This window comes from Vulpes lagopus, chromosome 3 (genome assembly GCF_018345385.1).
Source record: "Vulpes lagopus strain Blue_001 chromosome 3, ASM1834538v1, whole genome shotgun sequence".
Classification (NCBI taxonomy): domain Eukaryota; kingdom Metazoa; phylum Chordata; class Mammalia; order Carnivora; family Canidae; genus Vulpes; species Vulpes lagopus.
Window position 1 is genome coordinate 160,878,134 of NC_054826.1, and position 19,928 is coordinate 160,898,061.

The following is a 19,928-nucleotide window of genomic DNA, read 5'->3' on the forward strand; positions in this document are numbered from 1 at the left end:
GCTGGACGCTTTGACTTCAGTGTCTGTTGCTCCCGTTTCAGCCCACTAGTTCTCTGCTTTTACTGGGCACAAATCGCCTGAGGTGCTTGTCAAATGCAAAGTCCCAGGCTCCATCCCAGACATTTTGATTCAGGAGATTTAGAGTAGGGCCCCAGAATCTTCGTTTGAACAAATACTGCCAGGTAAACTGGAGCATGTAATGTGCAGCCCCCACGTTAAGAAACAATGCCCAAATATCCCAATCACACTAGAAGATAAATCAGTGCCCGTCTCACTATAGGAACCAAATATAATTCTTTGAGTAAGTTATCAAACCTTGTCATACCAAATTCAGATGAATTTTCAAAAAGTATATAGTTTTATCCTATCTCTGCACGCTTTAAAGACAAAAGCATAACTGCCTAGGATTTCATAACCAAATTCCCTATTCTGGTTTCCAAAGCTTTCCGAAATCTGATCTAATAGGACTTTTTTTTTTTTTTTCCCACCTCTCACCGTTTTCCAACCAGCATTTCCCATTCCCTACAGGCTGCTGTTCTCACTGTCCGCTTCCTTCTTTGTAGGTCTTGACCAGAAAGACACACATAGGAGATAATGATGTGCTGCAAATTCCAGGAGTGAGGCAAAGACAAATATGAAAGAAAGAATGAGTGGTGAAGTTGGTAAGCTAGAAGCAAGGACCAGGAGAGCGTGGTGCTAGGGTCTTAGAGCTAAAGATGAACAGCGGCTGCAACGTTCTCCTAACTGATCAGTCAGTCTCTCCCTCGTGTCCTTTCTCTCAATGAACTGGCCCATGTTCTCTTTGCTTGGACCGTTTTTCTCTCTCCCCAACCCTCTTCATTCAGCAAACTTCTATTTATGCTGCTGGTCTCAGCTCAAGTCTCACTCCTTCCAGGAAGCCTTTCCTGACCAGCACTACCTCTTTGTCCCTCACCTGTCAGTTCCTTTAGTGCGCATTCTCATCTCATCTGATTTCCCTTATTTTGGCTTATAACCATAAAATCATAAAATCATCAATGTGTTTATTCAGTTAATCCCTATTTGGCTACTAGGCCTCACTTAGGCGCCATGGAGAGCGCGTCTCCATAGAATCCCCAGCACTCGTTCCTGGGGCTGTGGATGGTAAAGACTCAATAAGTAATTGCTGAAGGAAAGAATGAAAAGTAGCCTATTGTTTCCTTGTCCTCACCCCTGAGCCTAGTCCCACGGTGACGATCTTACTGGACACTGTGATGAATTCTCAGGAACATCACTTCCAGCAGCTCGGCTTCATAATGCTGAGATGATACCACGGCCAAGCCAGGGCCCACCTGACTGGTAAACCCAGATATAGCCAGTCAGAGACTGCTTCCCTCATCCTTCTCTCTGAATTGCGTTCCCAGAGCCCAGGCCCTGGACTGATAGGTTTTGCAGCTTAGCAGGAAGCTAAGCACTGATTTTTGGCCTTGTAGTATTTTTTTTTTTTAAAACCTTAAATGTACCCTCCTTTGGCCCTAATCTGGTTCTCTTATTTCCTAACCGGTTATTTGTGACATCCATTCTAACCCCCCTAAAATGCTTTTAGAAGTTCCTAATAACTTGCTTTTATCTCCAAATGAAAACTTCCATATGTCCCTTATTTATAATCATAATCATGAAGAACCTATTAATAAAAGCAAAAGGGATGTCCTCGGCTGTTTTTTAAGTTATACTTTATGTTATACACACCAAAGAGAGAAGGAAATTCCGAATTAGCTTTTTTGACATGCTTACTCCTAGAAAATATGCCTGACATTCATATTGAAAAAATAAGGAAAGCTTTTCCCAAACGATTTTAAGTCCTATAATTTTCAAGACAAAGTTTTGGGACACTGAGATTCAGATGAGGGGATTGGAAGCTTTGATAAGCAACAGTTGTACTCACTCATTTACTTAAAAAATATTTTTGAACATCTACTGGGTGTGGTTCTAGGTGCTGGGGTTACAGCAATGAACAAAACGAAACAGAAAAGTCCCTGCCTTCTGGTAGCAAGAGCAGATTCGACACCAATAAATACAAAATCTGTCAAATGGCATGGTCAGGAGAAGAGGTTATTTCTTTTGAGATTATTCAACCCACATGCCATAATAATCTTTATTTTTCTTCTTAAGAGTCTCCATGTACATTTGCGGGGTTGTGTAATAACTTGGCCTGACTTTTGCCTTTGGGGAACTTCACTTTCTCTTTCCAAAATCTGTTTTCTTTTCTTTTTTTTTTAATTTTTTTTTTTCTCTTTCCAAAATCTGGACTGGGGCTCATCCTATTTCTCCTTTGGTGAGGTACTTCCTGAGTTAACAACAGCTACACTTTTATGAGCTATTGTGAACTAATTCCCTCTGCTCAGAGCAGAAGAATCAACATGGGCTGATGTCAAAACACAAGGATTTCAACAGACGACAAAACCTGCTGGCAGGGAGATTCTTAGACGTGGTACTAAACTGTGTTATCGGGAGAGCAGTTGGGGAGTCTCCTTCTTTGTCATTCTCTAAGAACGAAGTAGACACTAAAATGCCTGGTACCGTAAGAAGAGTCCCTTCCTGTAGACACGTGGTCTGAGGGTCTTCATTTTGGGATTATATGAGTGCTACGTGTAATAGTCTTAGATCTATGATCCTATTTCTTTTCTTCCAGTTTACATATCCTACTTTATTTACTCCTTCCACAGCATCTATTCTTCCATCTGTGCTCCTCACCACCTTATCACATAGCCACTCAGAGAGTTAGGGGAGGACCCTGTCCTCCTGTGTGAGCCCGTGCTACTCAAGACCACTTGTCACGGGGTCTTTGCCTGAAGGTCTGCCTCATGGTGAAAAGCCAGACAAATCCATCTTGTGCCAAACTTCTTTCTTCAGAAAATGACTAAGTGTGGTTCAAGTGTAGTAGTTAATAAAATTGCAGCTGAGATGAGACCGTGAGTCATCTGTCATCCCCTGGTCTCTCTTTTGCTAATCAGTTGTGAGAAACATTTTGAAATCAGAGAGTAGCAGCAAAGAAATATGAGATACTCAGACTTCTTGAAGCAATTAGAGACTAAAGAGCAGAAGGCAAATCAGTCTTCCTGCCTTGACAGTCTTAAAATACACACTGAAAGTAGACTTTGGAGTTACACTACTTGTGACAGATTTTGACCATAAACACATTTTCTAAGAGGAAATAAAAATTACTCACTTCAGGACATGCATTCCACCCTCGCATCAGCAGAGACGATATGGGCTTGGGAATGGAATAGCCAATGGGAGGTCTGAGATGGTGGTAAGCCATGTCTGCTGCAGCAGCCGCTGCGAACCAAAGGATCACGTCAGTTTTGAAATTCACATATTTACTTCAAGAAACATCTGAACAGACAAAAAAAGTCATCAAAAATCAATCTGTAAGCATTAGCAGAGATTCAAAGCTAGCTCTACGCTATTTTTTTTTAATCCTTAAACAAAATGTTGGATAATTTGATACCATAAGTTTATCATTGTTCACTCATTCAGTTGTTCATTCAACAAATTGTGAGCAGAGGGGATTTATCAGGATCAAAAAAAAAAAACATGCAAAAGAACATACCGATAGCAAGCAGTTTGGTGTGTCTGGAGTATAGGGTATATACGTGACATTACAGGAAGTAAAGAGTGAAAGACTGCACGGTGTCATAAATCTCGGGCTAAAAAGCTCATACTGTACGCGGCGAGATGTGGGGTGCCACTGGACTTTGCAATTCTGAAAGCACCCATATCACTTGGGCAATATAGATTCTTTTTTAAGCTTAACTACCCTTACTGCTTATAAGAATGTTGGGATTTTAATATTTAATATTTGTAAAGTAGTTATTATTTGCTAACCTTTGTTAGATACTTCAAATGCATCATTTTAGCCGATACCCCTTATTGACTCAACTCCCTAGAGTTACCTTCCTGCTGGAAATTCTGAATATTGCTCATCTCAAACTCCAAATTACAGTGTTGTGATTCTTGGGTCCTCACTATAGATACCTGAGTGTTGCACATTGTCCTGTTCTGCAGCCAGGGATTTCTATAACTCCCCTGGAAACTAAGTTCATAGCTACTTTCATTGAACATATTTTGTATAAGGCCTCATGGGAGGTACACACATAAGCTTTTTCAAATCTCCTAACAATTATGCAACGTAGGTATGACTAAAAAAAAAAAAAGTAGGTATGACTCTATGTGTGTATGTGACCTAGTTTTTAATTTGTGAAAAAATTAAAAATAATTAGTAGTTTGTGTAGCCTCTTGTTCCAGATTCCATGCCCTCTCCAACCACTTCACATTGAAAATACTTTGTGAACAACACATGAAGGTCTCTTTATTCCTCACAAAAATTGCTCTGCAACAGTGGGAGGCTAACGTTCCAGGACATTGACCTCCTATCTTTTAGATTGTGATGTCATCAACACCTGTCTGTACCTTAATAACGTTTGTGGCGTGACCTACAACTACTACCTCTCCTCCACTAAAGCTTCAGTTCTGTTTATGGATCTACTAATCTAGTGAAATTATATGTAATGTAACTTAATCAACATTTTGCTTTATGGATCCGTCAGAATTACTATCTAATTTTGACAAATGTTAACATTTATTCCTGTTTTCTCTAGAATTTTAGAAACATAATTAGAATAAAATCTTATTTGGAGAGGACACTTGTTAAAATATTTGAGTACCTCTTATGTATTTTTTGTGTCATTGAGCTCATGCCCAATCCAATATACAATTATGTAAAAGTTTTTTCCTCTAAATATCAACATTTTTCCAAGTTATCGAAACTTCAGGTTAATGTGTTTCTAATGACTCTGTATTCACTATGATTTACTTAATCATGCCTCAATTTTAGGTTGTTCAAATTTGGGCATAAATACTTCAAAGTGTAATTTCTTCAATATTTTGAAGTTTTCTCATCTTATGAAAGATTTTGCTAATATGAGAGGTAAATATATCAGCTCATTTCTTGTTTAAATTTTGTTCTTTGACGAGCAGTGAGGCTTAGTATTTTACCAGATATTTATTGGTTATTTGTATTTAAAATTTTAAGATCGTTTTCTTGGCTGCCTGGTGTTCTAATATTTCCTTGCCGTAGCAGTTGTAATTGTACAAAAGTTCCAGGCTGAGGGCAGAGTCAGGAATTCCATTTCTGCTTTTGTGTTCAAGGCCATTTGTAGACTATTTGCATTGTCACATTTGCCAACCGTTTCTAGCCACCCTCAGCTATCGTTATAGTTGCTGACACTAAGAAAACAAAGAGAAGACTGGTCATAACATTTTTAGCAAACTAAACACGATGTACAAAATGTGTCTTTCGTGTCACAGAAAACTAGGTTTGTTAGGTTTCTTCCATTGGCTATTCTTGACTATTTTTAATTCTTTTTGGAATGAGGTAAATAAGTAAGCAAATGGATTAACTAATGCTTAATGATCTTTGATCTTCAAACTCTACTCTTTCACCTTATGACCATTCGGATATTGTTGAGCTGGTGCAGCTATAAGCACATAAGCCAGTGTAGTGAACACATTTAAACTAATTATACATATCCTAATGGGCGGGGAGGGACTATTCATAAAATGAGTTAAACTCAGATGCAGGTGCCAAATGTCTCCTTTGAAACCCTTTTAGACTCTGATATCAAGTCTATAAAGTTACTTGTTTGCTTCTTGGCACGGTGTCTGGAAAATCAGTTTAAGATGAACGATATCTAATTCTTCATTATTCAAAGTAGATTCTGCAAGGCCTTGGCATCTCCTTCTCCCTTTTGCTTTGCGCACTCTTGGCAGTGATACTACTCATTAGCACCTCCGCCAGAAAGTGGGCAATGCAACATGAGGGGTTGTGGAATTGAGATTTGTCACCTTTGAGATTGCTTTGTCAGTCTTGCCTAAGTGGCCATGCTACACTAACAGCTGGGAAATTTTCTGGTATTCCAGATTCAGGAAAGAGACTGTGAGCCCATTAATCAAATTTTTACCTTGATTGCTACATAAAATATGTTAAATGATTTATGTACATGCTGGTTTCTACCTTTCCAAGTGAAACTTTGCTATTAAAAGAAAATAAGGCTAAATTTAAAAGGATCAATAACTATTTATTGAGCATCTACCGTTTCTCCAGCACTGTGATAATTACCAATGATTTAGTGAAACTTGTAATCTAGATTCTAGGGTAGGACTGTCTAATAGAACTTTTAACAATGATGGAAATGTCCTGTGGTGTTCAATATGGTAGCATACGGCTATTAAGTGCTTAAAAGGTGGCTATTAAGCACTAAAAAGGTGTGACTGAATAACTGAATTTTAACTTCAGTTTCAATTAATATAAATTTAAATTTAAATAGCCACGTGTGTCTACTAGCTTCCACAGTGGACTGCACAATTCTAGAGCATAGCTTTTTCCCACTTCCATTATCTTGAATGAGACTTATTAAACACATTTTTGTGAGTCAGCCTCAAAGGTTTATATAACCATGGTGTTGATTTGTGGATTCAAGTTCTTTATTGTTTATTAATACTTTACCAAAAAAGAATATATGACTAGAGCTTGTCAAAAGGCATTCAGGGTAATGTGATAATCTTCATTCCTTTATTCATGTGACCGAATTTCCATGTGAGTGATAACAAGCTAAGAAAAAAGAAGTACTGGGCTTCTCAAAATATTTGGCAAATGAATGAATAATTATTAAAAATCCATGATTTACTGGATTTTCATTGCTTTTTATGGTTCAGTCACAAATTCAGAAAAGTGATCCTTTTTTCCTGAAATGTTCTTTCGTACCCTCTTTTCCTACATTATGCCTACTGTCACTTAGGTCTTGGCTTAAAGAAGTGTCTCTGGGTGCCCTTCCCACGTACTCCCACAGCGCCTGGTACTACAATAGTATGTATTATATTATACTTAATTGCTAATTTATTTCCTTGCCTCTGTAAATAGATCATAAGCTCCTTGAGGTCGGGAACTGTGTCTTTCTACCATTGTATCTCTTATGTTTAGCACGATGACAGGTAATTAGTAGGAATCCAGCTGATGTGCTTCAAATGAACCAATAAATGAGGGGGTTTAAAATATGATTTCACTGGAAAAAATACAGGTCATGGTACAGAGAACTCAGTAAACATTTATTGTACAAATGAAAAAAGATGCTAGATCAATGCCAATTAATATCTTGCTCATTATTATGTCTTTAGGACAGAGCACAATGCCTAGTCACCAAGAAACACTATAGAATGAATATAATGTCTAGTTTAATATTCCATTGTGACACAATTAGATAAATTATTGAGATCTGGTGGCATATTTAGTTCACAATCTTATCTTTTGTTCAGAATATTTGGGGTGAGGGCTCTGTAAACTAAAACAGTATAACTATTAAGAAATGCCCTTAACACAAACATTATATGGTCTCATTCATCTGGGGAATATAAATAATAGTGAAAGGGAATAGAGGGGAAGGGAGAAGAAATGGGTAGGAAATATCAGAAAGGGAGACAGAACATGGAAGACTCCTAACTCTGGGAAACGAACTAGGGGTGGTGGAAGGGGAGGAGGGCGGGGGGTGGGGGTGACTGGGTGCCGGGCACTGAGGGGGGCACTTGACGGGATGAGCACTGGGTGTTATTCTGTATGTTGGCAAACTGAACACCAATAAAAAATAAATTTATTATTTAAAAAAAAAGAAATGCCCTTAACAAGGAAATGTGGGGCCCAATTTCCAGTTTGGCTTTGCTTTTAACTCTATGAGAGATCCTAACTAAGCTAATTGGCCTCTGTGAGTATTAATTTTTGTACATGTAAGATGAAGAAGTGAGGACACAGTGTAATGGTGATAAGCATGGGCTTTGGGGTCAAGGAGCCATGCATTTAGGTCTTGACTATACCTCTTACTAGTGTGTGATACTGAATGAATATATATATATTCCAGAAAGACACAGTTCCTGACTATATATATATATATATATATATATATATATATATATATATATATCTTATCCTAATAGAACCAAAACCATAGGTTATTAGAATTAAAGGTGATAGTATACAGAAAGCATCTGGTACATTGTTGGCTCTCAAAAAGTGTTAGCTGTTGCTGTAATCATTATCATCTACAGAGCTGAAGGTTTCACTGATCCCTTTTAGCCTGAATCTAGAAAACTAGATTTCAAAGACATTGTACATCTTCTCTTCTCTTTGGACCAGAAATCACAGTTATTTTTGAGGTTTTTTCCCTGGGAGTATGAATAACAAGTAAAAGATTGCATTGAGTTACTGCAAATTGCAAGGCTACAAACCATTTCATCTGTCACCAGCCCCAGCTCATAATGTAATATGGCCACTGTGGAGAGGATGACTATGCAGCTCTTCATGGTGAATTTAATTAGCTATATTGCTTATGGATAAATTGGTGCTAGATTCTGAATTCCTAAATTAAACTATCACTCTTATGTTTTATAAAAATAAATCTAGGCATTCATATAAAAAAGAGAGCAATAAAGTACAATATTTTACTTGTAAGCTTTGACTAAGATAAAACTGCTAGAATATATATATATTTTTTCATTTTTGATTGTACGTATGTGTGTTCTAAAAAAACCAGAATTGATTCTACCTCATTGTTTTTATGGGTTGGGCTGTGGTGAAACAAAGCAAGTGTGGACTACTCTCCCAGCAAGAGCGGAGACACATTCTTTGTTAAACTGACACTTTTCAATGATGTATCACCAGAGCATATAGCATCTGAGAGAGACCATGAGATTGCAATCTTGAGATTGCACTAAGAATGGCTTAATTTTTTAAACCACATCCCATTCTCATTACAGACTGTCAGAAGAATAGATTAATTTGCGCCAGCGTCTATTCTCATTGCAATCTTTGTCAGTGTAATGAAGTATTGGAATGTTAATATCAGCTATGTTCATAGAAATTCCACCATCCATTGGACCGATTCGATCTTTCCAGTGATCTGTGTCGTGATTGGCTGGCTCTACTCTTCTCAGTGATAAACTGATAAAGATTAGCACAGCAAACACAGGATTTTGGAACTTTAGCTCACTCCTATTTTCCCACCACTTGTCAAAGCGCGGTCCACATCATCAATGTGCTTATGGCTTTTGTGATTATTATATTTAGGGTGCTTTAGGATCCTAAAGCACCTATGGAGAAGAACATAATCATCTAATATTTAAACAGAGGGAGCAAACACAAATGGCTACAAATATGAGATCCTGTGATACAACTGTGTCTCTAAATGTACTTAAATTCTTATTTTTTTTTTTTTTACAATTATATGTGAGACCAAAATTTGCAAGCCATATTTGGCTCCTGTATTATACTTTGCAACTCTGAGTCAAAACGTCAATATGAAGTCTCACCAAAATCTGGCTAGAATAAATTGGCAGATGTTCTTAATTTGCTGCCACATCCGAGACTTAGATACAGCTTGGCATGAAGGAATCCCAGGACAGAGTTGAGTCTCCTTGTGAACCAGCTGGCATCACACAGGAAAACAAAAGGAAAACAAGAAGCTTTCTTCTTTGGCCTCAAATTATAATCTGAAAGTGATCCACAAAATGTGGTATCTGGTTAGGAGGGAATGAGATTGAATGAACTACATATCGATGGATTAATTTATCCTAGATTTCTTCTTTAGTTTTTCATAATATATCAGAGGAGACAGACCCAGGAGAGATATAAAATCTGGGAAGCAGGTGTTGGTTTCTTTCTCTGAAATGTATCCAGTACAGCTCTTGTTTGCCAGGTCATACCAGCGCCTTTTTCATCTTGCCTGGTTCTTCTCTCTCTGCTTGGTTTCACACCTTGGCTCCTTCTCTCCCTAATCTTGTCACTTCTCTCACAAATCTGCTTTCTCCCTGGATTCATCATCCTCCTGCTGGCTGGGCCAGAAGCCTGGAAGTTATCCCTGACTCCTCCCTCCCTCTTGTGCTCCCACCTCAATTCATGGGCAAGTCCATTCAAATTTCCCAACCAGCCTCTCCTTTCCCTTCTAAAGCCACTACCCTAGTTAAGGTTTTTATTACATCCTTATCTAGACTACCTCATCTCCTTGCCCCTGGTTTCAAGCCTCTTCAATCCAGACTTTGCTTTGTAGCAAGAGGGAACATTTTAAAATAGTAATAGCCTTGTATTATTGCCCTGCCTAATCTCTTGCAGTGACTTTCACTGTGGACACACAAGGCCCATCACCATGTAGCATAAGTTTCACATTTACAGCATGTGTCTGGTGATGGATTCCCTTGTGTTCTCTGGTTCATCCCTATTGAATTATTTGTGCATCCCTCATGACTCTGTACCTTGCCCATCCTCCTTTCTGTTGCGACTCCTTCTCTATTTTCCCACTATTTACCTATTTAATTAGTTTTCATTTGGCAGTTCAGCTCTCGTCTCTTCTCAGATTCCTTCTCTGATACCATCTTCCCATTTTCACAGTCTGGGCAGGAGACTCCTCCAGGGAACATCCTTAGCCCTCTGCTTCTCTCTACTTGGCACTTAACCTCTGCTCTGTACTACGAGGGCCTGAGCAATTCCCTATTCTTCTCTGTTTTCCTCTTAACTCAAATCCAGTTCCCAGTCAGAGGAGCACTCAATGATAGCTTAAAGATAATAATAATAGCTAAGATTTACTGAGTGTTACCAATCTCCAGTGACCATTCCAACGTTTTTGAGGTAAGTCTTATTGATATCCTCATTTGAAAAATAATATGGGGGATCTCTGGGTGGCTCAGCGGTTTGGTGCCTGCCTTTGGCCAAGGGCACGATCCTGGAGTCCCGGGATCGAGTCCCACGTTGAGCTCCCGGCATGGAGCCTGTTTCTCCCTCCTCCTGTGTCTCTGCCTCTCTCTCTCTCTCTATCATAAATAAATAAATAAATCTTAAAAAAAATAAAATGAAGCATAGTTAGGTTAAGTAGCTTGCATACAGTTTTAAGGCTCATGTTCTTACACAGTATGCTGATTCTCTTTAGTTCATATAGTTAGTGTGAGAAATGTTTTCTTAAAAATTGAAATTATTGCTGACATTTAAAAACCTTTTGATTTCTTTCTTTCTTTCTTTCTTTCTTTCTTTCTTTCTTTCTTCTTTTCTCTTTCTTTCTCCTTTCTTTCTTTCTTTCTTTCTTTCTTTCTTTCTTTCTTTCTTTCTTTCTTTCTTTCTTTCGAGAGTGCCAGCATGGAGGCATGAGGGAAAGGGAGAGAGAGAGAAAGAAAATCTTAAGCAGGCTCTGTGTGCAGTGCAGAGCCCAACACAGGGCTCAGTCTCACAACCCTGAGATCATGGTCTGAGCCAAAATCAGAAGTCAGAGGCTTAACCAACTGAGTCACCCAAGCACTCCAAACATTTAGATTTCTAAACAAATACACCGAAATTAGGGTATATGGTAACAGTGAGCAGTGATCCCTACAGTTCCTGCATGCCATTGCTTGGCTAGATTTGGGTAGCAGCTATCCCCTTGAATCAGAGCAGGTGATTTCCTGTCCATTACACTGTCCTGTGTCAAGCATTTGCCTATTTCCTCTGGTCCTTTGGGCATTTGATCTCAGGTGACTATACGATGTTGGATGTGATGGCTTTTGGTCCTTTCTAAACCTGAGATTATAGGGTGAATTTGAACATGCCCTATGCAAAAGAGACTCTAACTTCAAGTTCTTCTCCATGCAAACCCATCACTTGCAGAGGAGTCAATGCCAATATTTGTGTTACACTTTTGTATTTCTCCCAGGAGATAGGGAACTACTAAATCTAGAAGGATGAGCCATGTGTAATGTTGCTACAACCATAATTGATAATGCTGTCACACATTGTAGTCATGGATTTGTTCCTCTTTGTAAATGGCTAATATGTAGCTTATATTGAATCTGATGCTTCACATAATTTATTGCTGAACATATGCTAGATTGCCTAACCACTGCAATGATATAAACAGTCTCATTTCTTGATGCATGGTCACTGTCCAACTTTAAAAAATTCAGCATCTATCATAAACAAACTCTCTTTCCAATAAAGTACTGTAAATTCTAATATCTGGGATATTGGAATCAAGTTATTCTTAGGCAAGACTTTTAACTGTTTTATTATATAATATTCTCTGTCTAAAAAGGGTAAATATTTCTGGGGGGTCCATGACAGAAGGGATCTTTATCTCTTTGAAATATTCACTGTATAACTAGCAAAGGATAATGCGGTAGAGAAAATTCCAAAACTGTATGAGTAAAATATGATAAATACTATAATAAATGATGACTTGGGGCATGGAGGAGTCTGCACTAACTCAATATTAGAGAATTAAGGAAGATGTTTTGGGAAGAAGTGATATTTAAGCTAAGATCTTAAAATTAATTAGGGTTCATATGATGAAAAGTGAGCAAGAATGTCTCAAAGAGACCAATGTGTACAAAAACAGAGAAGTGAGAGGAAACACGTCACGTTGGGGAGGAGAAATAGTGTCTTGTGGCTGGAACATAAATGAGAGACTGCAAGTGGTGTGAGGCTTTGTAAATTGTTTCAATAAATTTTGTTTTTATCTTAAAAGCAAAGGGAAAACCCTGGAAATTTTAAATAAGGAAGGCCAGATTACCTAACTTGAGTTTTTAGAAAGCTAAGCCTAGCTATGGTATGACAACTGGTTAAAAGAATATGACAAGAAAACCTAGAGATGGTGTCCTCATCATCCTCATCAAAAGATACTGTGCAGAGTTCTACATGTAAAATAAGGAAGTAGCAGTGGGAGAGGGAGATAAGGGGAAAGATTCAGGAGATATTTAGAAAGTAGGACTGAAAATATGGAGATGAGTGAGGAAAACAAGAGAGGAAGGACAGGAGGAATGAAGAAAAGGAGGAATAAGAAGAGTTACAGATGACTGGACTTTTTATATGGGCTTTCTGCAGAATGAGCGCCACGTAAGTATAGAATCCTAGGAAGTCCTGACCTTGTGTTACACTTTGCCCTCCTCTCTCATCTTACAGTTGTGGACAGTTTTCAGTTTATGAAGGTCAGTTGAAAATATCATTTCATGTGATCCTCACAGTAACCTTTGTGGAGTCATCATCAACTGCATTTCCAGGGAAAAAGTTTGTAAAGGGGCCAGAAAAAAATAGGACACATGGAAGGAAGTAAAAGATGGCTATAGGGGCTGGAGGACAGGACAGAAAATGATCTGGGCAAGGTCAGAGATACAGAATCATGTAGAGTTGTTCAGGGCATATTAATAATTTTGAGATTTAATTCTAAGAACACAGGAAGCTTTTGGATGATTTTAAGCAATAGTGACATAATTGGTTTTTTGTTAAGATACTATTGCAGTAGATCTATAAGGAGTGGAGAGGAAGTGGAGCAGAATGAAGGGAAATAAGTCAAATGACTATCTCAGTAGTTACAGTGATAAAGATGGCAGCTTTGACTAGCATGATGATGGGTGAAATTTTGAAAAGGGATAGATTCGAGATACATAGCTCATCACTTTTGCTTTTGTTCATTGTTGTTCACCACAGTCTTTGCTTGTGCAAGAAGGCAAGAAAAAGATATAAAAAGACATACAGATTAAAAAGAAAGAAAGTTTTCCTTATTTACAGACTACAAAATAATCTATGTGGAAAAACCCAAGGCATGTAGACAAAAGCTTCTTGAGTGGATAAGTAAATTTAGCAAATTTGTAGAATAGTAGGTTGATATTCAAATATTAATTATATTTCCCTTTTAGCAAAGAACCCATTGAAATAAAAAAATAACATTTATAATAGTATCAAAACACAAAATGCATAGAGATAAATCTAAAAAAATATTCGAGGTTTATATGTTAAAAGCTACAAATATACTCATGACAGAAACTAAAGAAGACCTAACTGAAGGGAGAGTTATACCACGTGGACTGATCAGAAGATTCAGTATGCTTAAATTGTTCCTCCCAAATTGATCTATAAATTCAATGGAATCTACCAATCTCCTTAAAATTCCAGTGGGCTTTTTTTTTTTTTTGATAGAGATAACAAATTCTAAAATTTATATCAAAAAGCAAAACTCCTGGGCAGCCACCTATGGTCCAGCAATTTGGCGCCACCTTCAGCCTGGGCTATGATCCTGGAGACCCGGAATCGAGTCCCACATCGGGCTTCCTGCGTGGAGCCTGCTTCTCCCTCTGCCTGTGTCTCTGCCTCTCTTCTCTGTGTCTGTCATGAATAAATAAAATAAAATCTAAAAATAAAAAAAGGCAAAAATCCTAGAAGAGCCAAAGTAATTCTTTTAAAGAAGAACATAGTTGGAGGAGTCATACAACCTGATTTCAAGACTTAACTATAACCTTTCAATATAATATGGTATTGGTGTAAGGGTAGACATATATTGATGGAACAGAGTCCGAAAATAAACACATATATACAGTCAATTGATTTTTGATAAAAGTACCAAAAATAATTTATGGAGAAAGGAAAGTTTTTTTTTTTTTTTAACAAATCATACTGGAAAATTAAACATCCATATTAAAAAACAAATCAACAAAAGAAAAACAAAAGCTCATACCTGGGCTATTGAAAAAAAGAACATGGATAGTTTTTCTAAATGTAAAACCTAAACCTTTAAGAATTCTATTAAAAACATAGGAGGAAATCTTTGTTGCCTTAGTGATGCAATCATATTTTAGAAGGGATACAAAAAAAAAGTGATTTAAAAGTTTGATAAAGTAGATATCATTGAAAATAGAAACTTCTTTGAAGACATCACTAAGAATCATGAAAAGGCAAGCCACAGACTAGAGAAAAATACTTCCCAAATGCATAGCAGATGAAAGACTTCTACCTAGAATCTAAGAACTCTTACAGAGTAAATAATAAGGCAATCTGAACAAACACTTCACCAAAGAAAGAGGTACGGACACACATAAACATGTGAAAAGATTATCAACATCACTAGTTATTAGATAAATATTAAATGATACTACAATGATATGCCATTTCAGACCTACCTAAATGGCTAATATTTTATTTTAAACAGATAACAAAAAAGTCCTGGCAAGGATGTGTAGCAACTGACATTCTAATACACTGCTGGTGGGAATCCATAATGATATAAATACTGTAGAAAAACTCTTATCATAAGATCTAGTAATCATCTCTTACATATTTATTCAAGACTAATGAAACCACCCACACAAATACCTGAATGGTTTTAGCGATCATATTCACAGCAGCTCTGAAGTCAGAATAATCATCAAATGGTCAATGCACAAACAATTAAATTGTGATATATCCACACAATGGAATATTATTCAGAACAAAAAAGAATGAATTACTGAAAATCAACAACATGATTCCATTTACAGGATATTCTCAAAAAGGCAAACCTATACAGACATAAATCAGATGAGTGATAGCTGGGGGCAAATTTCCAGTCTAAGTAAGTAAATAGAGCAACAAGACATAAAAGCAACTCAAATAAAATGAAGAGAGAGATGCAGATAAAATTTACCTTAAATCTGAAGTATGTGTATATTTTTCACGTGATTGGATTTCCTACCTCTCCTGTCTACATGTGCACGGAGTAGATAATCTATATTCTCACCAAAAATTAGGCTTACTCACTAAGTCCCACTTTTAGAAGGTATCCATTTATGGGATGCAAAATTATTAGGAAAAGCAATTCTCTTTTCCATAATGTGAGACAAACAGAAAGCAGTTCTGATAAGTTATTGTTATGTGTTGCTACTTTCAGCTCACCCCTATATACACACTGAAAAGCGTCTAGAATCTAATCTCAAAAAATAAGTATTGCAATGTCCACATTATTTGCACCACCTGCCATGTGATCATAGTCATTTGCTTGTTTTATTAACCACAGATAAATCAAAGCCTTACACTTTAATAAAATATAGCCATGCTTGTGTGTGCCTGGGTCTAGGAATCACACAGTTAGGACAATAAGTTTCCTGGATTTGGCACATGCTTTAAAACAAATCGAAGTTGTTTGCTTTATCCTCACCTTGCCAACCCACCAAGAGTGATGATTTTGAGGAGGAAAAAAATGTTTCTTGAAGTCATGAAAATGCATAGAATCCTGGAAAATGGAAACACTTCACAGGATGTCTTACCTGGCTTGAGATGAGCGAATGGAATCTCACCGGTGAGAAGTTCCCACAGACACAGGGCGTAGCTGAAGACGTCAGCTTTGATGGTGTAGCGTGTGCACTGCGTGAACACCTCGGGAGCCATCCAGCGGAGGTTCTGCGGGTTTGGAAACATCCAAGAGTCATCTACCAAGTGATTACTTAGTCCACTGTGGAACGGTCTTCCCCTTAGTAAGCATTTAAGTGTTGCCCCATTGTTCTCAAAAGATATACATGTAAAATAACATAGATTGTCCTGTACTGGGCAACACACTGGTGTGTTCATACATAAATAGCACGTTTACTATTGCTGATCCTTTTTACAAAAGGCTTTTTTAAAAAATCACTGGAGGATCGTGATGTTCATAATTCTTCCAAAAATACTGGGATAGTATTAATCGTCAAGTAACCCCGTGTCTTATAAAATGATGATCACAGCAGCAGCACTTTCTGTTTACTTCTGAGCATCTCTTCCCTAGAAGCCATACAAGCTTCTGAGAAGCCAACCACGATTTATCCAAGAGCTCTGTGCCTCCCTGGGGGGGTGGGGGTGAATCACACACTGTGGGAAGCCTTCCCTCCCTTAGATCTTCAGGTTGTAATTTCAGAAAGTCACTAAATTAAACCCATCGATAGCGCCCTCATGACTGAGGAGAGAAAGGATCTTGGGGGAGTGCTCAGAACGTTCCTCTGAAGCAGATCTCTTACTGGCAGAATGATGTGTGCCATTCTCCTGTTCGCCCAGTTGTGTTATTTCTGAAGGCCGTGTGTGCGATATTCCAGGAAGAGAGGCTATAAAATGTTATAATTTTCTTCCTACAAAGTTTTATATTCATGTTTTGATGGCATTATTTACATTCTTCTCACTGGCAGTTATGCTTTTTTTTTTTTTTTTTTGGTTTTAAATATAAGCTTCCATTCTGGGATGCAAATGCATAATTTTGGTTTATTTGTGGTTTAGGGGAAAGAGCACCAAGTTTTGAGTCACAAGATGAAATTTCCAGTTCTAGCTCTACTACTGCCTGCTTGGGCAGCTCTGGAAAAATCTCATGTGCTTCCTGGACCTCAGATTCCTCAAGGGCAAAACAGAGGAGGCAAGCCCTTCCAGCTCTAACATCCCGTGGCTCTATATACCTTCTCAGTGAACTTCGCCAAACACCTCCTTTCTTTGTGCTTCCACTGAAGGAAACCGATATTCTTTGATTGCTGTCCCCAAAATTCTATGGAGAGCTGGCTGCTGATAATTATTTTGAAGTGTCTACCTTATTTTGAAATCATGCATAATTACAGCATTCCAAGAATATCTATATTCCCATTATGGGGCTTATATGCAATTCTTCCTCAAGTGCTTTCACATCCCAAGTAGCCTCCACTTACGTAGCAGACTATGCATTGTGTGGCAACATCGCGTAAGTGGGAGTGGGCATGCAATATGCCCATTTTCCCACGGGGGGTAATAGAGTAATTAGCCAACTTACACAAGGCCACATAACTAGTAAGAAACTAAATAGCCTTCAAAATAAATCTAGAGTAGGGCTGTGCTCAAAGGCTACACTGCTAGGAAAGAAAAAAAAATGCTTGCTGTTGGTGACATTCGATTCAATTTTCTTTCAACCAAAGTTTATTTAGCCAGTCTGGATGTATTTTAGAGTCACCTGAGGGAACTTTTAAAAGATGCAGGTACCCAAGATCAACTGCAGGCCAATGAAATCAGAATTTCTGGGGGTTGGAAGTAAGTGACGTGCTTTTTCAAAGGTTTCTGACGTGGTTCCAATGTGCAGCCAGGGTTGAGAACTGTTGACTTACCACTTTCTATGTCCCAGGTACTGTGTGTCCTGTCAGAAAGAGGACCCTCTTCCTACCTCCCTTGTACTTCATATCTTACCATTCCCCTCTTGCTCACTGCGCTCCAGTCATTCTGTCCTTGACACACAGAGAACTTCCTGCTTCAGGGCCTTTGCACTTACTGCTCCCTCCGTCTATATTGCACCCCTCTCCCCCCTGCCTCACATGGATGACCGTTGGTCAGATCTCTCATCAAATGTTACCTTTCCCTCTTGCTCTGTCTAAATGGCACCTCTGCCACTCTACATTCATATGCTGTGCTTTGTTTTTTCTTTATAGCATTTATCGCTAATAAAATATATTTTGCTAAATTGTTCAGTGTCTAACTCCTTCTAGTAGAATGTTAGCTTCGTAGGAACATGAAAGTTAATTTGTTCACTGCAATATTCCCGGTGCCTAGAAGAATGTCTGGCATCTAGTAGGTAGTCCATAAATATTTGTTGGATGAATGAGTGAAATCTAACTGGGGGGAGCATGCATCACAATACAACATGTCCATGATGTGGTTCTTGCCTTCCTCTCTAGCTTACCTTTTACTGTCTTCCTCACACAGTGCATGCCAGCAATGCCAACCTATTTGAAGTTCCCCTGGGAAGTCTGCTATTTCTTTGTCCCCTGTGTCTTTGCTCATACTGTTGTTCATTCTATCTGCCACTCCCTTCTGTTTTCTCTACACTGAATTTACTTCCATCCATCCTACCTGAGTTCCCAGGACTCTTTGTCACACCTTATTTACCACCGAACTTCCACACTGCTTTAAATCTATATGCTTATTACCATGTTTTCCCCATTAGAAAATGAGCTCCTTGAGATCAAGGACTAAGCTTTTCTTCAAATGTCGCATTTCTGGCCCTTTAAACTGTGCCTGATACATGGTAGGTCTTCAGTAAAAGTTTGTAGAGTGAATGAATAAGAGTTTAAATTAGCAGTGCAAAATGCACAAAAGCACAAACAGAAAAGTAAATGGGGAGGAGGCAGTGGGTGTTGGGCGGCATGTTAGGGAAAGGAAGGCACTTAAAATGGATAAAATTTCCTGGGCTTCGCAAGATGAGTAGACTCCTTCTAGTTGGGGAATGGAGAGCTATCCAGGGAGAGAAACGCATACTAGCAGAGTCACAGGGATATGAAGGTGAATGGCATGTTTGGGGAATGGCTAGGAGGCTTGTGTGCTGGGGTAGAGGGGGCTTGAGAGAACTAGCTGTGAGAGAAGAGATTACAGAGGGGCCCTAAACCAGACTGGGGAGGACAAGAGGCTGTCAGGTACTGAATTTTGATTTTGGCCTATGGGTAGTAGGTGTCTTTTCCTTTCTTTCTTTCTTTCTTTCTTTCTTTCTTTCTTTCTTTCTTTCTTTCTTTCTTTCTTTCTTCTTTCTTTCTTTCTAAATATTTATTTATTTGAGAGAGAGAGAGAGTGTGTGTGTGTGAGCACATGGAGGGGAGGGTAGAGGAAGAAAGAGAAAAGGAATTCAAGCAGACTCCCCACTGAGCAGAGCCTGATGAAGAGCTTGATCCCAGGACCCCAAGATCATGACCTGAGCGGAAATCAAGAGTTGGATGCTTAACCAACTGAGCCACTCAGGCGCCCCTGGTAGTGGGTACCTGTGATGGCTTATAGAAGGAGATTAATTGTCAGAACCCAACACTTGGCTGATGCTGCCAAGAATGAATTGGAAGGGAGTATTGGGCATAGAATCTTACTTCTAATCCAGAAAAGAGATGATGAAGACCTGAACTGAAGTGGACGATAAGAGGTTGGGTTGAAATTAAAACAAGCATACAAACATAGATAGAAAAAGTGAACAAAGTTGGTAGAAGCAAGGAAGGAAGGAATGGAAAATTACCTCAAAGTTGGGTAATTAAATAACACAGGGAGTCTAGAAAAAGAAGTTACTTTCTGGAGGTATGTGGGGAGCAAAGGAGACAGCAGGTAATGAATTTAATTGCAGACATTTTGAGTACAATTATGCTTGCTT

At 38.4% G+C, this 19,928-nt stretch overlaps 1 protein-coding gene across 2 annotated transcripts in view; it reads right to left on the minus strand.

Annotated features, from left to right (window-relative positions):
* LOC121487663 (serine/threonine-protein kinase TNNI3K) overlaps nucleotides 1-19,928 on the minus strand; it is a 282,331-nt gene that overhangs the window by 77,600 nt on the left and 184,803 nt on the right. For both annotated transcript variants that reach the window (XM_041749611.1, XM_041749610.1), the window contains 2 exons: nucleotides 16,096-16,228; nucleotides 3,188-3,297 (listed from right to left, as the gene is read on the minus strand). In XM_041749611.1, coding sequence (XP_041605545.1) covers nucleotides 3,188-3,297; nucleotides 16,096-16,228 — 243 coding nt within the window. The remainder of the gene's footprint in view (nucleotides 1-3,187; nucleotides 3,298-16,095; nucleotides 16,229-19,928) is intronic.